The 20,244-nt window shown below is 39.8% G+C and overlaps 1 protein-coding gene across 4 annotated transcripts in view; it reads right to left on the minus strand.

Annotated features, from left to right (window-relative positions):
• Positions 1-20,244, minus strand: part of SDK1 (sidekick cell adhesion molecule 1) — a 431,815-nt gene that overhangs the window by 106,041 nt on the left and 305,530 nt on the right. For all 4 annotated transcript variants that reach the window (XM_076350553.1, XM_076350555.1, XM_076350556.1 and 1 more), the window contains 4 exons: positions 19,770-19,951; positions 11,546-11,661; positions 8,297-8,489; positions 4,951-5,049 (listed from right to left, as the gene is read on the minus strand). In XM_076350553.1, the coding sequence (XP_076206668.1) occupies positions 4,951-5,049; positions 8,297-8,489; positions 11,546-11,661; positions 19,770-19,951 (590 nt within the window). The remainder of the gene's footprint in view (positions 1-4,950; positions 5,050-8,296; positions 8,490-11,545; positions 11,662-19,769; positions 19,952-20,244) is intronic.

Here is a 20,244-nt window from a genome sequence, read left to right on the forward strand (position 1 = left end):
TGAAGTAACCTTCGCTGCTGTACATCTAGAAATACTTACATATCCGACAATAACAATCAGGCAGGAACATTGTGGGAATCTTCTAGGAACTGAAAAACCTCTACTCCCCACTGCTTGTTCCTCGCACAAAACCTTTAACAGGGTGAATCATTATCCTTTCTTTCAAAACCATAGTGTAGCCAATGTATTGTCCGAAACTGCACTCACCCTGACCTCCATATTATTCTTCTATCATAACCAGGCTTTCCTTTTTATCACTTTCATAACCATTTGCCTTCCAAGAACTTTTGAAACTTTCTACTGTCTGATTTGCTCAATTTTACCTCCAAATTTGCTTGTCCTCCTCCTGCCCAGTCCCACTTTATTCTCATTTGAACCTTACTGTGCCGGTCCCCAGAGAGTGCGTTTGAAAAGTTTGCTTGATTGCAGCTTTCTTTGTGATTTGACTCGGGGGGTGGGGGGTGGGGGAAATACACATAGCTCTTGAATGCCTGTGAAATGGAAGTGAGGGAAAAGGACTGACAGGAAGGAACGTCACTGGGTGAACCATGCATGAGGCAACCTGGCTAGAGAAACTCCCGACTGGGTTCTTGTTGCCATCATCTAAGATGAGGAATTCATACCAGTTGGGGGGCTTAAGGTTTTTTCCTTTTTTTTTTTTAAAAAAAAAAACCAACCCATGATAAGCTGATTAACATATACAAATTGACATAGCAAAATACCTTATGGTATTAATCAACAAGGAAACACCATCTCATGAACTAAAGGCATGGTAAGACAAATATTTCTGCGAGAGTTTGAGGGGTGTGAGATGTTATTCTTCCGCCGGTGCTAGCTGCCATCACTGACAGAGATTCATGTTAACCTAATTTTGCATGAAAATGGGCTCGGAGTACTCACATAGTCACTAATTATGTTTCACATGAGGGGGCAGTGATAAAGAGATGATACTTCAACCATTCCAGCTACACCACAACCGCTTGTCTGACTATGCACTACCTAGGGGAAGGGGAAAAACTCCTGAATGCTCATCTGGAGCTGCTTTTAAGTAAGTGTCTGAACGGGAATTAAGCAAGTCAGTAATTTACCAATATCTCAGAGACACTGTGGCTTTTTGATGCTCTCTGAAAAGGCTTGAGAATCATTTACCAGCGATCAGAGTTTATGTAGTACGAGAAAGATTATATTCTGCATAAAGATTTTGACAAAATTTAAGGACTCTATTGCCTTTATTAATAGAGGGCGAACAGAAAGGTGGGGAATGACTGTCCGCTCTATTTGATGCTCAGTGAAGAGGCACAAAGGAGTTGCAAAAAGAACGACCATCACAAACACCCCTTTCTTCCAAAAGCTGTGGGTGCTGTTTGTTCCAGACAGGGCAAGGTGGAGGCACGAGGAGTCGTCTGAGGAAGGTGCAGTTTTGCCTCTCCCCTCTTCTCAACAGAGGACACAAAACTAGCAGCTGTGTCCCCAGCCAGCAGGACATCCGTGTGCAGCCATGGATGGAGCAGAAGCTGGGCAAGGGCCACGCCACGGCTCATCTGTCTCCCTGGGAGCTGGGGACAACCCTGCTACACCTGCTTTGAACCCTGCACATGGGCTGGCAGAGGGAATGAAGGAGCATCACCTCAGAATAAAACGAAACGGATTGCTCAAAGCAATAAATAACCAGAAGATAAGCAGGGGACTTTTAATGCTCTCCCTATCCATTTGTTGCTTACGAACAATAGACAGTTTCATCCACCATGCACTAGGGAATCGTAAGTGATTGAGATATCTTCTCTCCCATCTAGATAAACTTTGGATATACATCAAATGTTGGTGATTATTCTTTGAAAATTTTATGTTTTCTCCCTTGTGATTACAGGGAGGAGACCCAGCTTTCCCACCCACTAGGCACATAGTCTCTATGTATTTATTTACTGAAAACACGTTCACCAGGAAAAAATATCCTGAGTTCACATGCAAATTGAAGAATAGGCAAAGAGGCAGCATCTACTGTTGGATATTTCACTCCTGAAAGTATAGTTAAATTATAGTCATACAAAAAAACGGAAACAGAAAATACATACATACCGAGCAGACACAAAGCCAAATGTAATCACGCATAACAAAAACAGATGAAAAAAATGCTGAAGGAAAGGAACAACATCCACCGTACCCCCAAGTAGCACTTAAGCCACAATGACTGACAGACGGGCAGAACTTCAGGACATGTGGATGGTAAAAACGCGCTCTCTGTTTTACAGACGTGATCACTGCCAGAAACGTGCACGGGAGAGTCCAGCCGGCCTGGGCTGACAGCGTTTCCTCTGGCTTCAGTGTAAGTTAGAATAGGAAAGGTGCCACAGAGTCCTCCCATATGCTTTGGCACTACGCCCTCTCCACAAAATGCTGCCTAACGGAAACTAATGACCAGAGGAGTTTCAGAAATAATTTTCTGTTGATCTGGAGTAAATTCTCTACAAGAGAGCAGTACACCCAATCACAAACTGTCCATCTACATCCAGGTCCTCATAAATCAATGTTTACTGGGAGAACGAGGAAGATACTGAAATTTACAGCAAGAGTAATGGGCAATTTCCCAGAGCAGGCTGGCTGCCAGGCACCACCCTCCGTGCTTTCCTCCTCCCAGCTCTGGTGCATGGAACAAGAAGGTCCAGTAAAGATATCAATGAGCAGAAATGATGAAGAATTGCCTCCCTAAGCACTCGGATCTCCAAGCAGCCCTCTATAAACCTCTGAGGTACTCAGGGCATGAACAATTTTGCTATTCTTTTCTTCTAGCCCAAATGCAGTTTTGCATCATTAAGGACATTTCTTTTTCCTTATAAACTTTGCTGGGCATTTTTACACTGGTGTTTCTTCATGAACAATAGAGCTTCTTGAGTTAATTCTTTCTGAAACAATTTGCCCCAAATATAACACGGTCCAACATTGTGCTCCACCAGGTTTCAACCCATTCTGGGAAGCAGAAGCTAGTTTCTAGCAAAGCAATTCTGCAACACTAAGCATAGTGCTGCTAACGCGTGCTTAACAAGGATCAGTTTTACATCATCTTACTTAGATAGCTAGACTTGGATTTAGGCACCTAAATTTAAGCACTCGGGCTTGAAGGCTTTGGCCATCTTCACTGAATCAATACTGCTCTGCTTTCAGAAGTCATTAGTTTCTGTTCTCGAACCACTTAATGCATATTTCAGAAAGGTTACTATGGTATAAAGACATAAGATGATCTGCATAAGGACTTGTTGTGGTTTAACCCGGCAGGCAGCTTGAACACCACAGCCGTTCACTCACTCCCCCCCCCCACCCCAGTGGGATGGGAGAGAGAATTGGGGAAAAAAAAAGTAGAATTCGTGGGTTGAGATAAAGACAGTTTAATAGGACAGAAAAGGAAGAGAAAATAATAATAATAGTAATGATGATAAAAGAATATACAAAAGCAAGTGATGCACAGTGCAACTGCTCACCACCCGCCGACCGATGCCCAGCCAGCCCCCGAGCAGCGGCCCCCCCGGCCAGCTTTCCCCCAGTTTCTGTACTGAGCATGACGTCCCATGGTATGGAATGTCCCTTTGGCCGGTTTGGGTCAGCTGTCCTGGCTGTGCCCCCTCCCAGCTTCTCGTGCACCCCCAGCCTTCTCAGCCGGTAGAGCATGGGAAGCTGAAAAGTCCTTGACTAGTGTAAGCACTGCTCAGCAACAACTAAAACATCGGTGTGTTATCAACATTGTTCTCATCCTAAATCCAAAACACAGCACTGTACCAGCCACTAGGAAGAAATTTAACTCTATCCCAGGCGAAACCAGGACAGGACTCCACATATACTATAAACAGCACGGAAGACACATGGACAAATGGTGCATGTCACAGATACACAGAGAAAACACTCACAAGTGCAAGTCCTATCAAAATAATTAGACCTGTCAAAGTTAAAATGCTTCAGGAAATTAGACTGATATAACATTTCAATGTTCAAGGGCCAGAAAGTCTGATTTTTTTTTTTAAGTCCTAAAATGTATTTTGTTTTTACAAATTATAATACAATTTTTAAAAAAAAATGAAAATTAAACATTTCAATGTCAATGCTCGCAAAACAAAATATGTTGATCCATGTGAAATGATCTTCTCCCTTTCCAACTATGATTTTTAGCTCCAGTAATTTAAAATTTGGGAGCTTTTCTGCACTTCAGAACCTTGAAAGCCTTTGTTAAATGGAATGTCCATCCTGTGCAGCTGTAATAGTTTCCCATCTGAAAACAATATTGCCTCTGTTGATAAGAACTAGAGCTTTTCTCAACTATTAATAGCTTCCTTTATGAAGAATATTGAAGTTGCTGATGTTGTATCTACACTGGCATACAGTAAATAGATAAATAGCTTGTCAAATGGCAAGCTCATCAAAGAGAAACAAGAGAGTTCTGAACCCTTGTGATGGTTTATACAAAATTAAGTAATGACATGCAAATTCTGTCACGCAGTCCACAGCCAGACCACTTGATCACAGATGAAGGATACCGCTGATTTCAGGCTTGGTCTTGATTGCAAATCTTAGCAATGCCAATCCAGATTTTGCAGCTGCAAACTCCATGTAGGAACCCCCCACCTTTGGGGCAAAGGCCAAACACTGTCTCACAAAGTTTCAGAAATTTAGTGACACAGGTGGAGGTCACGGAAGATTTAACAAGACCAGAAACTCCATGGGGAGCTGATTTCTAATACAGACTGTCCTTTCAGTGACCACAATCATGAGCTGCCAGTAATTGGACCCGTACTTTCTATAACGTGCCCTAGCTGACTTTTCAATTACCCAAAAGAGGGACTAGGAAACCAGCGCTTGCAGTAGCCAGTTCTTCCTAAATGCTCTATTACACAAACATTTTTTCACTGCAATGATACACATATTTAAAAAAATTTAAAAAAAAAGGAGATACCAGCTGATACTCACCTGTAATGATGCCATTTTTCTCAACAGGTTCTTGCCAGCTGACCTTGAGAGACATGTCCAGAATCTCAGTGAAACTCAGGTGTCCCACCGCTCCTGGCTCTGGCAATCAGAAAAGGAAATCTGTTAACAGAACCCCCCGTACTTTTGATCTGATTCATGTGGCAAGGTTAGGGCTGAAGAAATAAAACACTGAGCCAGGGCCAAGGGAAGCCTGCTGAAAACATCCGTGAGAGCTGCAGGGGAGAGAGGAGAATGCAAGGTGTTAAGAAGCACATCACATAAATTATTTTATCCAGCCATCATCCTAACTGTGCAGAGAACCAAAGAGAGTAGCAGCAGGAGACTTGCATGCAACTTGTTCTCTGCCTTTCTTCTTGATCTAATCTAATTAGAACAATCAAGCTGGCAATCCTGGAAGCGATTGCATTTGATGTTTCCCTCAACGACGGTGTGCGGCGTTTACCTGTGCTGCTATGTGTAGCTTATCTGGCCTTAGGTTTGTAGCAACACCACCAGCACCCCCTCACCTGGAAAGAGCCTTTTGCCTATGCAAGGTCAAAGCAAGGACAGAGTCACCGAGCCACTGCTTGGATAGATTCTCTCAAAACAACTCTAAAAATGTCCAACATAATGGCAACTGTCTTCTGTAAAATGAATACAAGTGTGTGAGACTTTTAAAGGATTTTTATGATGTAGCTCAAGAGCTCTTAAAAATTTCAGCTCCCTAGTGTGCAATGAAAGAGCATAAAATGGAATGACTGTCAAGAATATGCCATCCTCCCTCAATTTTGATCTTCAAGGAAGACATCCTGACTGATTTTTGATCCAACTGCTGTTCTGTCTTCAATTGATGTACTGGAAAAAGGAGTTTTTGTTCACTTGATATTCACTGTGCTTCTGTCATTGGATCCCTGCCCGAGTATCCTCCAGCTCCACTGACATCAGTTGGCAATTTCTCGTCTGCAATTTCATATTTTGTTTCCTCTTCACTTTAGTCCAGTTTCTCATTCCCCTCCAGCTATGATAAAAAAAAAAGCCTGCCAGTAGGTCAGGCTACAACCACATTTGCAATTCTGCAATCCTAGTGAGGAAAACTTCCAAATCCATTCTGTGATATCTAGTAGTCAAAGCATTATAGAAAGAATTGCTGATCTGGTAGCGATCTCAGGAATATCCAACAAGAGCACAGCAATTATGCACTATTCGGGACCATGTATCCGCAGACATGCAAACCGCATACTCACAAAGCTTTACTCCAACTAGCTCCTGCAGTTGCAGTCCAATTTTAATGTCATAATGAAAAACACGTGCAGGTTACTCCAAGCCAGGACACATTGCTTCTGCCTGGATGTCAGATTTTATTTGACCCACAGTTCATCAGGACACAAATCTGTCTGCACTATTTTTTTTCCTAAAGGATTGCCTAACTTTGCTATACAGACAGAAAATTATTGCCTGAGAACATGAATGACAGTCCTTTTGAATCTTTTTTTGCACCACATAAATCCTGAAGCAACTTAGATTCAACGAGTTCTCCACAAAGATGCATTATACCATCCCGCACTTAACTTCTCAGTCACCATGAAAAGCAAGGAAAGAAATTCTGAAGGATCAAAAAAAAAAAAAAAAAAAAAAAATCCTGCTCATCTCTACTGCTGAAGCTCCTTGTAGCCAACAGCTGCATACACTAAGAAATGTTTTAAATGTTTTACAAAATGCAAGTCTGGCTTTTCCTCGGTTTATGTTTTATGATGGAATTTTCTTGTGTTTAAAATGGCATGTGATCCCAACATTTCCCTGAGATACTCCCAAAGCCTTGACTGTGCCCTTTCTCCCACTTTGCACAAAGTCTTTAAGGCTCATTTCTGCAGCCTTTTCTTCAGCAGAAATATTAATATTCTCCTTCCTCTTCCCAGCTGATTAATTTTTGCGAAATCTTAGGAGTCTCGTATCTTTGGTTTCTTACTCTTCTGTGCTCACTGAAATTAGCCACAGGGTTCAAATGTCGTTGGAGGAAGAAAGACAGATAGACCTAAGACAGACAGTCAAATACATTCACAAATCATCATTGTCAAAAGCTTCATTTCCTTAGGAAAACAGGCAAAAAAGTTAATACTACACGTAAGAACCTAACGCATGTTTCTCGCCTTTTGCTTTAACCCCAGATAAACATGTATGAGCTCGTATTGATGGTTCACATAGATTTCTGGTAGTTAAATTGCTGTCTCTGTAATCTTCTAACAAGCAAAGGTTTAAGTCTACAACCTGCTTTTGGGGCACAGCATATGGAGGAGAATAACCACAAAAGGAAAATCCATGGGGAAAGTATTTAATTTTCTTCACGTTCTTTCAAAAGTATCTCATGAAAAATTAGATTAGCACTTTGAACCTCGTTACTGTGAATGTTAATGATAATCAGATTTTTCTTTATGGGAACATTGACTAACCTAAAACATCCCTATTAAGGCAAAGTAGTATTTCTAAAAACAATACCTTAATGAATGTATTAGGCATTTTTTTATTCTGATTTGGATCTGTAAACATGCAGCAGTGTTTATGATGCTCTGTGACAGGAAGATACTGAAGTGCTGGCCAGAGCCAAGATCACTGTGGACACACAGTTAGCTACGAGGGCCACTGCAATTTAGTTGTTATCTGCATCAGACATATGCTAGACTTGTTAGTCCCAAATATGTCTTGAGCAAACACTTCCAAAGGACCACAGAGGCCAAAATATTTTCTGATTCAGGAAATGATTTATATGCTAAACTATCCAGCCCATTTTATTTCATCCTGACTCCAGTTTTGCAGAATAAAAGTTACCACATTGTTACAGTCGTGGCTCTTTTATACAAACACTTGCAATATAATATAGATACAGACATTTTCAATATATTGGATAACAAAAGGAAACAATCCTAAATTAATCACTGACCTCCACAGGAAGTTCCAGTGCTCAGTACCTAAGAAGATCAATTCATATTTATTTGGATGCCTGAACATGGATTTAGAAGCATAAGTGTTCACAGACATAAACAATGCTTTGTGTGTTAGCTGAACCAGACTATGAAGCTTTCAGCTTCTGACCAGTGTAAAAAAATTCATCCAGGTTTAGTCCATAATGAAAAAAAAAAATCAAATATCATTCATTTGCCACAGGCTAAAGGAACACACATGGACAACTGGCTGAGGTCATTGTCTGATGCAAAGTAACTTGACAAGAGAGTGCAAACTGATTGTGAACCTGAGGTCCAATTTTAAGCGCCCAGATTTGAAAATTCTGGCTTCTATATCCAACCAAACAAAACCCGAGCACTGAGATTCTCTACCAGTGCTGACTACTCACTGTCTTCAAGGGTGCGCAGGAGCTGGGGTATGCTTCGTGGTCCATCGCCAGGTGTGGTGAAACACAGAACCGATGTATAGTAAGTAGTGTATTTCTTCAGGTTGGTGATGCAGCCACTATGAACACCGTGAAAATCTGGAGCGATGGTGACCATAGTCACGGTCTCTGGAGCATCCACTGGCCATGCTAGAAGCTAGAAAATTTAAACGCGGATGAGCTCTCATTAGAAGTTGTGTCTATTTAGAATCAAAGTATGCCTGGCTGCCAAAACCGTCTTAATCTGATTGTAAAAGACAAGCAACGCTGTTAAACTACTGTCAGCTCTGACGGTGAACAGATGGATATAACACTGTTGCTATGATAACTGGAGGGGTGTATCTAATACCCACTAGTGATGGGGACATACTGATACCGTGGAGGTATCGCAATTCTCAATATCTGCTACTGAGCAATGCCCTTATTATTGCGAGTGATTATTTGTACGACATGAGTCTTTTGTCTCTCTCTGGGCTGCTCTGACCAGCCTGGACAGTCTCTGCTGCTGAAAGCAAGCTGAAGGAAGAAAAGTACTTGCAGTGCTACTCTGAGATAGATGCTTTATCTTATTTTGGGGTTCCTTTAAAAATCCCACTGGCTGGGGAGGTTGGGGGGGGGGGGAGAGAGGGGAAATGCTCCTTCCCCCCCCCCCCAGCCCCCCCAGCATCCCATTGACCAGCCCTGCCTAACAGGCTAAGAGTATTACAACGTTTGGTGGTTTGGGGATATCCAAACTGTGAATGATTCAAGTGGTTCTGGAACTACAGAAAGAATAGAAAATGGTTGTAAAGACGATTACTACAATTTTCAACACCTGGGTCCCAAAAGTTGGACTCCTGAAGACATTTTCATGCATTTAAAGTAGCATGCGTGTCAGATGTGCTCAGTTCTTCCAGGTTTCATTCATCTCAGTGGATCTTCTGGGTGATCAATATTTTTTAGAGTAGAGTACCTTATGTGTATGCACCTAAATGAGGACTTAAAAAATTCATTTTTGGCAAATGACTTTGAAATTTTAAAGTAATTTTTGAAATCGCCTTAATGGCTTAGGGGTCTAAAGCTTTAAAGTGCTTATGAAATTTTTATTTTGTCCAAAAATCCTTATCTTGTGTCTTATACAAGCATGTTAAAATTCTAGTCCTTACTCGGTATCTGTGTAAATTGCGCTACTCGTATTGATTTCAGGCTCATAAACATGAATAGAATGAATAGACGCCTGAAATTAATGAGCCATATTTGACACATTTAGCCAATGTCTATAGTTTCTGATAATCAGAAAGCACAGCTAGAGGACTATAAGGAGTAATTTTGTTAGGAATATTTCATATTTGAAAAGGTGCACTTTACAACTTCTTGAAATGCAAATAAATTCCAAAGAAAAGATAAAAATGGAAAATGGTTGATGGAATAGTAAGTTTTATTTTCTTTTCTAAATCACCTTTGTGGATTACAATTGGCATTTATAACTTTGGAGGACTGAACTTCTCTTTTTTTGAGTACATTTCATTGCACAGTCTTCAGGAAACATGTGCAGAAAATAAAGGTGAATAATTCCATCAGTTAAAGGAAAAAATGTGTTTAATCCTTCAGAAAAGCAAAGGCCTAGCTTTGACTACTAGTAATTTATAAATCGTACAAAAAACTATGCAAAAGTAGTAACTGACAGAAATGTTCTCACACAGTCTTTGTACTGCAATTCACAATCCCTATGAGAAACAGGAATGGTAAAGCTGTTGCAATCTACTGCAATCAAAGAAATCGAAGGAAAGAGAAATTTTGATCATTTCAGAAGTTTTCACTGACCACTGACATACAAATTACGATTTTAGTTATTTTATACTATTGCTAAAGAAACTGAAACATAAATTAGAAGTAGCTATGCGATGAGAGTAAGGATTTTTAGACTGAAACTCTGTTTGAATAAAATAAAGAATAAATATCTGAAATATGACTTTTGCAAATCTGACTGAGCTCACCATGCTTGGACTTGCACCAGAAAATTATAGTACATTGCAGTCCACTGAGCCCAAAAAGTGCTTTTATTCTCCAGAGTCTGAACAGAAGCCAAGTACTACTTTTGTATTGAGGTTTCAGGATATACTCTTGCAGCCCTGTCAGTCACCTCGTCTTGAGAGCTGATTCTATCTCTGGGAAAAAGACATACCCATCAACATGTATATAGTACTTCAGCAGCGGGATTCTGAAACCATCACTGTTTTTTATGAGAAATATATCGATGGGAAAAATACTAAAACTCCCATGCATACCTCTGCCTCAGTTTCTCCATCACTTGAGAAATTCTTAAAGCAGGACCAAGTCTTCCAAAACTTCTAAAATCCACCTACAATCCCTCAATTCACAGCTTGTTTTCTGAACTACACATCCTTCTCAGCTCATCCAACACCTAAATCAACCTTCCTCCTCCCTGCTCATAAAAGACACCTATCTTCCCTTTTCCTGCTCTCCGATTCCTACGAGATTTCTCTTTGTTCTTTCCATGAACGTTTTTAAACTCTTCGTTTATTATGCTCCTACTGCCGAACCATTGAAGGAGTTTCTATTAAGCCGTCCTTCCTGAGAGACAGAAATAAACCACTCCAGCTACCTTCTTAGCATACACTCCGCTGGTCAAAGTACCAACAAGTGCTCTGTTAAGCACTCTCTACTTTGTGTACTGTAATAGGTATTGCCAGTTGCCCCATCAACAAGGGCTTATCATGCTAACTCCGTGTCATCAAGCATGATTAATAAATTTTACATTCTTATATCTCCGAAATCATCACAGTGGGAAAGTTAAGACAAATATTTAGTGTGACGTCTTGGTTCCTAATGAAATGAATTTGCATTTTGCATTAGAGTAAATAGAAATCTCAAGGTTGATTTTCAGTGGCACAACGACGTATCTCCTGTGCTGACTTTCTAAACTGCTGACTTTCCAAACACTGAACTGCTTTTTGCCTTTGGAATATCTCCAGGTAAGCGGCAGGACTTCTAGCCTACGACATATCCCCTTTTCAGAACTTACATAAACTAGCAAACGTTAGGAGCAACAACTGCTCACTTCTCTCTTCATTTTACTCGTGTAAGATACCCCTGAAAATATACAGGCACTTTGGAGATTCAGAGATTATTAGATTCAACTTCTAATTGTCATATACCAGGACTGTTAAGGCAAGTGTTATTTGAAGTTACAGAAATCTTGTTTCTACTTACCTTGTAACCTTGGTTAATACCATTGATGAACTGTTGGGGTGGAGGGTTCCAGAGGAACTGGATGGTTGTGGAGTTCACAGCTTCGACTTGCACATTCTGCGGTGGAGCTGTAGGCACTGCTCCCAGTCAGCAGAGAGGGAAACAAAATAAAACAGAGCGGAGGAGGGACGAGGGGACAAAAGAGAAAAGCTATTCACTGCCACTGACGAGTCACAAAGTAATAACAACCTTGAGAAAAGGATGCACTTCTTGTGAAATGGTAACCAGCAATGATTTGGAAAGAAGGGTAATTGGGTTAATTTCTCATTCTATATTGGAGATTCTTTCAAGGGGGGGGCCGAAAGGATTTCTGTAGGTTATTATTGCACAGATGAGTTGCTCATAAAGACTCGAGACAGAAGCTAGGTAATGATAGGTGAACACATCTCTTTCAATTATGCATGACTGCACAGAGAATGAACAGTTTCAGAAAGAAATTTCTTGAGTCTCTTAATACACCACAATTCCCCAGATCAGACAAGCAAACATGGAATTTGCACAATTAAAACTCTAATTGTGAATTATAATCTGGCAACAGCATCTGTTTATTATTTACTGCTGCTTAAAGAATTAGGACCAGTCATATCACACGCAAGAAAGATTTTTCTTGGGAATTGGAGATGTTCTCATTTTATCTTGATATGATATTCATTCATGTATATTGAATTGATTATATACACTCTGAGCCAATACATCCTCTAATCTACTAAAAGTTGCATAAACATTTTATGCCAAGTATTTAATTAGACAAATGTTTTCTCAATACAAAAGAAAGCATGAAACAAAGGCATACTGGCTTCAAACAACTAAAAAGTAACACCTAAATATTTTGCCATTTAATATAATGTCTCTTCAAATACCTTCCAGGCAATTTCTTCAACTTATTGCTTTAGGATGTCACTTCTGTAGTTCTCAGAGGAAAGAATACTAATAGACAGGTCTATTTTTCTGAAACTACCAAGCTTATAGTAAGTTTAAGAAAACAACTGCTATTTGAGTATAAAAAAAATGGACTAATACCCTTTGAATCCCAGAAAATAAGTTTAATAAAGCTTCAAAAATATTACTATTGATAGCCATGTGCATTTGTATTCTATGGAAGAGGAACTATCCACAAGTGGTTTTGAAGCCTGGAAAGCTTTGTTCCTTCTGCTTCCAAGGGAAAATTTCGACCGAAGCCCAGTGACCTATGCTTCTGAAAAGTATCCACAATTCCACTGAGAAATGGTGGTTTGCTCCATACTTTTCAAAAACAGGTCACAAACTTCTAAAGCTTCAAAGTACTTTTGGAAGATGAGTCTTTGTATGGAGAAGAAATCAAGACATTAAGTTCAAAAATGTAAAAATGCCCCTTTTTCCACCAAAAGCTACGTTTTAAAGAGACATAAAGGGGCATTATTCTTAACTCGTGTACAAGCTATAGTGAGACTGCAGTCAACAGAGCTAGGGCAGTGTACACTTATCAAAGACATCCACAACCTAGAAACATCAACACAGAAAAATGGAGAAATGCTCAAAGATGTCAGGTTTGAAATGACAAGAACATCCACTTTCATGCCGTGTCACACTAAAACTCCCTGATGTCTACCATGGCTTGAAAATTTAGCTCTGCACTTTTTTTTTTTAACATCAGAAACCACGTATTACTCAGAATTTTCTTGCTCTAATTTAAAACCTGATGTCACAATTTATGAGCTATGCATAATTATTGAGTTCTAAAACTAGAATTTCTGATACTAGTCTAAATTTTCATTAGAATCTGGATCCTATTTCCTGCCATGTATCATAATTCCCTGTATGCTTTTGGAAGGTTATAATATTATCTTAATGACCTGTAGACACCATAAAGTTTTTGTAGTTAAGAGATTCACTGAATCATCCTGATATACAGTCATGTATATTACAGTCACTCTACAGTCATAACAAGCCGCTTTGGCTACATTCCCCTACTCTACATTCCCCTACTAAACGTGTTTTTTCTTATTCATGTTCTTTGATGAAACTGTTTATTATGAGAGCCACAAGATGTATTTCAATTTGCTTTTGTGTGCAATACTTCATGTAATTAACAGTTAACGTGAATAAGATTTAAAAAAAAAAATAAAAATTCTTACTTTCCTGCCTATTTGCATATTCAGATATTGTAACTGCCAGAGATTTGTTATTGCAGAAGAAAATTGTATCAGAAGCCTTCAAGTTAATTTGTTAACAAAAAGTCACCTGGATATCATTGATAGATTAATCTCCTTCTGTCAGGAAGGCTAAATCAGCTGAGCATCATCCTTCTCCACCCATTGCTCTTCCTTCTGCTACATTACAACTCTATTTATATGTGCTACGTTGATTTTGTAACACAATTATTGTACAGAAAATCTATTATTGTACAGAAACCCATGTGCTGCCCACTGACAGCCACACTTGAAGAAACGCAGAACTTCGGCAGTGGTGGGAAGACTCTATTTTTCCCTGAGCATAAGAAACGCATAGAGGTGACCTGAGAGTTCATGGTACAACCAGTCCCCGCAGGATACTCCCACTGCCTTTATCATTTTCCTGAAACACGGATTAGCATGCACATTGCTGCTTCATTTCTGTGGGCATTATTTTCTTTAGTGGAGAATCCCATGGATGCTGTACAATGAATAGCAGATTTCCAGTGTTTTCAATATCACAAGGATTTCATTCTAAGGGTCTGATGAGTCTTTTAGATACAATTCAAAATATTGCAAATTTTTTGAGAGGAAAAAGTTTTCATTTGCGGTCCTTAGTCCTCAAAAAAGCCCAGGCAAGCACTTGAGGATAGGTTTACTACAGTTTTAGAAATGTGGATAACCAAATGCATTAGTTATTTCTTTTAAAAAGGGAAATCTTTTTCTTTCATTAGGAGATAATTTCCTGAAACAGGAATAAACCATCATAGCACAAAAAGTACCTGCTACAAGAAGAAAAACAGTAAAAATTATGAACAGAAAACATAAAACCTTCAGAATGTTGGAAATCATGATTTATACTGCAATTCCTCTTTGGACATCTTTATTGAAAAATCAACATCTGCATCTCAGTGCATGCATTTAAAAGATGGAAAGAACATGGTCCATCTGATATGCATGAGCTTAATTATACTGCAGAAGACATAATACATTTTTACATTTTAATCAGTAATTATATATGGCGTTATAATCTCAAATTTACTTCAAAGTGCCAGTATAAAGTTCTCCTTTTATGTCCTGATATTAAAGACTTCCTTGGGTATCTGAACAGTTTTGCATTTAAAAAAGAAAAGACGTTTGACGGAAGCTAAATCAGAATTGACCTTCTGGTCACTTCAAAACTCAAATACTTTTCCCAGATCATGGTTAGTAACTTACTGAAACTGCGACTGTCCACATAAAGGATTTTCTAATTTAGTGGTAGATATCTGTCCTCTTCCTACAAGTTTCTTGTTGTCAAGCGGTACAGAAGCTACCAATGTCAAATAGGTGTTTCAAGAGTAATCCCCAAGTATTTACATGCTCAGTTTTTAAACCTGTTCTTCCTCACATTTGCAAGTATTCCTAAACCATCTCAGAGTGGAGACCCACCTGGGAGTCATCTCGCAATTGCAGATCAAATTGGTCAGACAAAACCAACTGTTACTTTCTTCCTGATCAAGTTCACGTGGTTGGAAATCTGTTAAGAGCTCAGCCCCCGGGACTGCAAGTTAATGCACAGCATTCTAAGTAGAAAAGGTCATGGAAGCACTCTAGATAAAAGCCATTAAAAGGGTTTTGCTGACGAGACAACCGAGAGAAGAGAAGACATTAAGGTTAAGCATGTGTACATGTAATTATTCTGTCTCTAGCTATGTGCAAATAGCATGTAAACCCCGCAGAGATTCTGACAGCCAGACTACTGGTCTTAAATATAGATCTTCAACAGAGGCTTGTAGAAAAGTATCCTACTCCTCCGGAGCTCCTGACCTTTGAGGTGGCAGCTTCCATGTCTCAATAAGGCAGGCTCGAGGAACAGCAGGTTTTTCTCTATGTGAGGATTTGGTTGTTCCTTTAATGCACTGGCTTGAGGTGCTAAGCTGCACATGCCTAGTGGGAGCGGTGGGGAGAGTCTGCCGCAGAAGGACGCGATTCCTCCCGTGAAGCCTATTCCCCTACGCCCCTGGCTGACACCCTTTGCTGTGCTATGAACTGCAGCAGGTGCATAGAAAAAGCGGTCTCTGCAATTCTACACAGGCCGATATTTGAAATTCGGTAGTGTGAGATCTGGCACTAGCTGATGAGTTTTGCTTCTTGCAGCTGGGAAATGCCTTCTTCCTTTCTTGCACGCCTCTCACAAGGACAAGATCTGACGTCTTTATTAAGAGCTGTGGGCCAGCCGCCTCACTGAGACAACTGCTAATTTCACAACCTTTGTGAAATAATTTAAAAAAACCCGAAAGGCAATAGATGGCAAATGACACCAAACAGCAATAAAACTGAGATGCACAAAATCCAGCCACTACAACTCCAACCTGCTTCTGCACAGGAGCACCTGGGCCCAAAATGGCCATGGATGCTCCAAGGCTGTTGGTAGGTTCCCCAAAGGATCTCTAAGATGTTTTTGCCAAGAAAACCTAAGGGAAAACTAAGGGAAATCTCTTTTCACTGAGATAAAATTGAATGGTTGTAGAGGACACTCCTTATTCAGAGATTCTTTTTTCAAGATTATTTCCTACATAAAGTAGGAAGCTTTCAGTTAACCGCGTTTTCTCTAGCTCTTCTGTCTCGGTCTTATCAATTTCTCTGATTCACCTCCTACTGCCTGAGGAAGAAACTACTTTGGACCCGGCTGAACAGACTCATCTTGTTTTTATCCTTCTCTCCATGCCGTTAAGACTCCCTAGTCTGGTGACTCTCCTGCTCTTTTATTCAGGAAGGGCCTTTTACTCAGACTTTCCTGGTCTTTCAAGGTGTCCATGCACAGCACAGAAGGGAAAATAAAACAATATCAAACTACACATTGAGACCTATGAACTTTAGGACATAAGACTGGCTTTTGGGATATGCATCAAAAGAAAGACATAGCACTTAACGTAGAAACAAAAGTGGGTTAACAATGCAAAGAGCCTAACGAAAGCTATGTCTTTGCTTATAAACCTTGCCTAAATCTAAGGAGCAGTGGGAGTTTTTCAAAGAGAGAGAAGTTCAGAAGTATTCATGCTAGTGAGATAAAAGGGACAGACCCAAAGTAAAGGACGGAAGCTTCCGCTTTCTCAAATCAACCTGCAGGAAAAGGTAAACATGTCCAGTAGTACAGAGCAGAGACAACATCGTCACCATCCAAGAAAGATGTTTATAGATCTCACAAAGCTATTCTTATATGAAAAGGTATTGGGAAACGTCAGTTTTTCATATGGCAATGAAAAGTCCTGCAGGACGCTGTTTAAATAAGTAAAAATTGCCCTATGCAGAAGGCTGGCACAAATCCCTGTGAAAAGTAACATCAAAGTAAGGAACAGCTGGAGAAACTCCGATGAAGAAAGACCTATATATACAGAGCATCAAAGGATTACGCTGAATATCACTCTGAAAATACTTTCGAGATTTAGAGACAGTCAAACTGTCTGACCCCGGTGCTAGGATGTTCAATGCTTTGCCAGTAAGTCTTTCTGACATTTTATCTGACGTTATGTGCCAGTTTCTCTACAAGTTTAGATCTTTCGGCATCTTGCGAGTTTGGCTACATTCTAGAAGTTGGTGATTTCTGAAGAACTCTGAGTAGCTGATTAGTTATCAGTGGCTAAAGCAATGCCAGAGGACTAATAAGGGATTAATAGACTAGGTTCTGGTATAAATCCACAGCTTATATGGCCAGGCAATATTCCCCATGACAAAGATGCCAATGTGCTGATCTGCTCCCGCCAATGGGTTGATCTGCTCCCAGTGTTCATTTCCTGCCAGGCTCTGACTGCATAGCAGCACACAATTAATATGAGGTGTTTCAGGTATTTTTCATCTGCAGACAGACAGGTTCTTGCCAGAATAGCTCACATCATTTAATACATGTCAGAATAGAGGTGGTGGTAGTAGGAGAGGGGGACGGATGGGAGCGTGTGTCTTTGACGTTTATCTCCACTCATATTAAAATCGGAATATGATTTACAAGGCAGTTTTACACATGGTTTTTTCTTACTCCTGCTGGTTTGGTTCAGGAAGGACATTCCAGAGCAAGAAACAGCCACTGGCTTTTCCTGCCATTTCCCAACTACAAGAAAGATGAAGGAGCAGAGTTTTGGACAGTAGCACATTACATATGGAGACTTGATATTAATCCAGTTTCAAATGATTTTGATACCAACCAGCCTCCCTTTTCAACTCTAAACGTAAAAAAGCTTCAAACTTTTTTTAGAACAGGCCATATGCCTTTGGTGGTTTGCACAGAAACCCAGCAAGGCATTCATTAGGAGATAGCAGCATCCGTGAAGTAGTTATTTACTGCTATTATTAAACACTGGTATAAAATAAATAAGAAATATCCAGTTTTTCTTCTATGTCTACCCACCATTGAGCATTTAGGAACTACATAAAGACAAGCAGGCCACTGCAGGTTGTCCTGCAGTCTAAACACTCCGGCTGATTAATATGAATGCCGGACTGACTACACAATTTATAACAGAGGATTTATATCCTTATAAATGACAACAGACAGCCAATCAATAAAGGATGATAATAACAGCACATAATATCAAGGGAAATTAGAGTCAATTGCAGGGTTTAAGAAAAAGAGTGTGAAGTCCAAACCTGAGTCTTAATAGATGGAAGGTTAAGGTGCTATGATGTAGCTTAAAACGTGCAAATAAACAAAGTAATGAATTACAAGCATATTCACAAAAGAGATTCAAATTCTGTGTGCAAACCAATTCTCAGCAGAGATCTGGTCTTTAGCGAGATACAAAACATTAATCCTGGCTGCAAGGAGAAGACTAAGAAAAACATTTCAAGGTCTGCTATAAATACTTCTAGAAGGAGGTTGAGTGTGTCTAGAATCCTCTAAACTGTGAGACTTTACATGCCCTAAGACAAAATAGAGATAGCTTCCTTCTTTAATTGTTGTGGTTAATTAGTATTGCACACAAATATTCTTTTCTTAAAGATCTCCCTACACCTCAAACCGTATCTAATCATGTTATAATGTACTCCTAGTAACAATTAACAAACAACTATGTATTCTTCACTGATTGTAAATTAATTGATGTACTGTAAATCTGCAAGTTTTTAAAATAATTTAATTGTTTTATGACCAATAAAGTAGAGACCACGTACTGTCCGGTGCTCAGAATCCAGCCCAGCCCTGCAATTATGGGAATATACGAAGGCTTTAAGGGCCTGGTACTTAATTATCCTACGGATTTTTATACCAATCTAGAGGTGTAAACATGCCTTACACTGGTTGTAAAAAGTAATTACATATCCTTTTGTTGGTGTAATTTATACTCTTCTTAAAGCACTTACCAGAAAGGTGTGGAGGAACTGTAGCATAAAAATCAGGGCTTTAAGGAACATTTTATCTTCCTCTTCACAAATGTCTGCACCGTTCCTGAAATGCTACAAAACACTCTTTCTCCACAGGCTGTATTTCTCTCCCTACAGTTTCCTTACAATTTATTCCGTATTTCTAAGACAAGGTATTCCGTGATTATCAGAACTAATGCAGCTGGTTTACTCAGCTTTTGTCTCCTATATTGCATACGCGGCATGTTGCATGTCTTGAGCATGATAAACCCAATTCCCTGCCATATTCTCTCTGACCCTCCTGGCAGAGTAACCTCAGCCCCTGCCTGTCACACGTCCTATAAATCCATTCCACGGGACCCCAGCTCTCTTCAGCATTTCTATTTATTACTTATGCTGTGGCCAACTCTGACCTGCAAATGTGGTAACATGTCATCACAACGGTCAAGGAAAATAAATAATTTTTGAATTCACTCACAGCTTTTTCTACAACAGAGATAGTAGCAGAGTCTCGTCTTGTCTCTGCTTAGGCATTTGAAATTTGTAGATGTCTCCTACCCCAAGCTGTCTAATCAAATTTGACTGAAACGACCGTTCATTTTACAAGCTGTTAGGTGGGACTATCAGAGAGTGCATCTCTTCCTTAGGAAACTCTGCTATAAACTGTAACTATGACGGATATATCGGTCCGGTTTGCTCACCTCCCTGTAAAGTGTACTCTGTCACAGGTCTGCTGAACGCTCCCAGCCCCGCTCCATTGTAAGATGCCACCTGGATTTCATACTGGGTCCAAATGATCAGGTCTTTCACTAAGCAGTAGTTAATTTCTGCACTGGTGATGTTCTTATACTGGTATTCTCCAGGGAGGCCGGCCAGGCGATACCTACCATATGGGAAGAAAAATTTGCTAGTTAATTAGATGGTATCAATTATAGCAAATATCCTGACTAGCAAAATAGCTTCCTTTGTGAAGAGGCAATTTGCAAACTTTTGCAGCAGAATTATACAAAGAATAATGAAAAATAATCAGAAAGAACAGACCAAGTCCTGATAAGACCATATCATGTTTGACTGCTATAGTATTTATAATCTGATCTCACCGAGATTACATGCTCAGGGCTAAACAAAACGGGTATTTTATCCTGTTTTACGGTTGCAGAAAAATTACAGCTTTTT

The sequence above is a fragment of the Aptenodytes patagonicus genome, chromosome 13, assembly GCF_965638725.1.
Source record: "Aptenodytes patagonicus chromosome 13, bAptPat1.pri.cur, whole genome shotgun sequence".
Taxonomy (NCBI): Eukaryota; Metazoa; Chordata; class Aves; order Sphenisciformes; family Spheniscidae; genus Aptenodytes; species Aptenodytes patagonicus.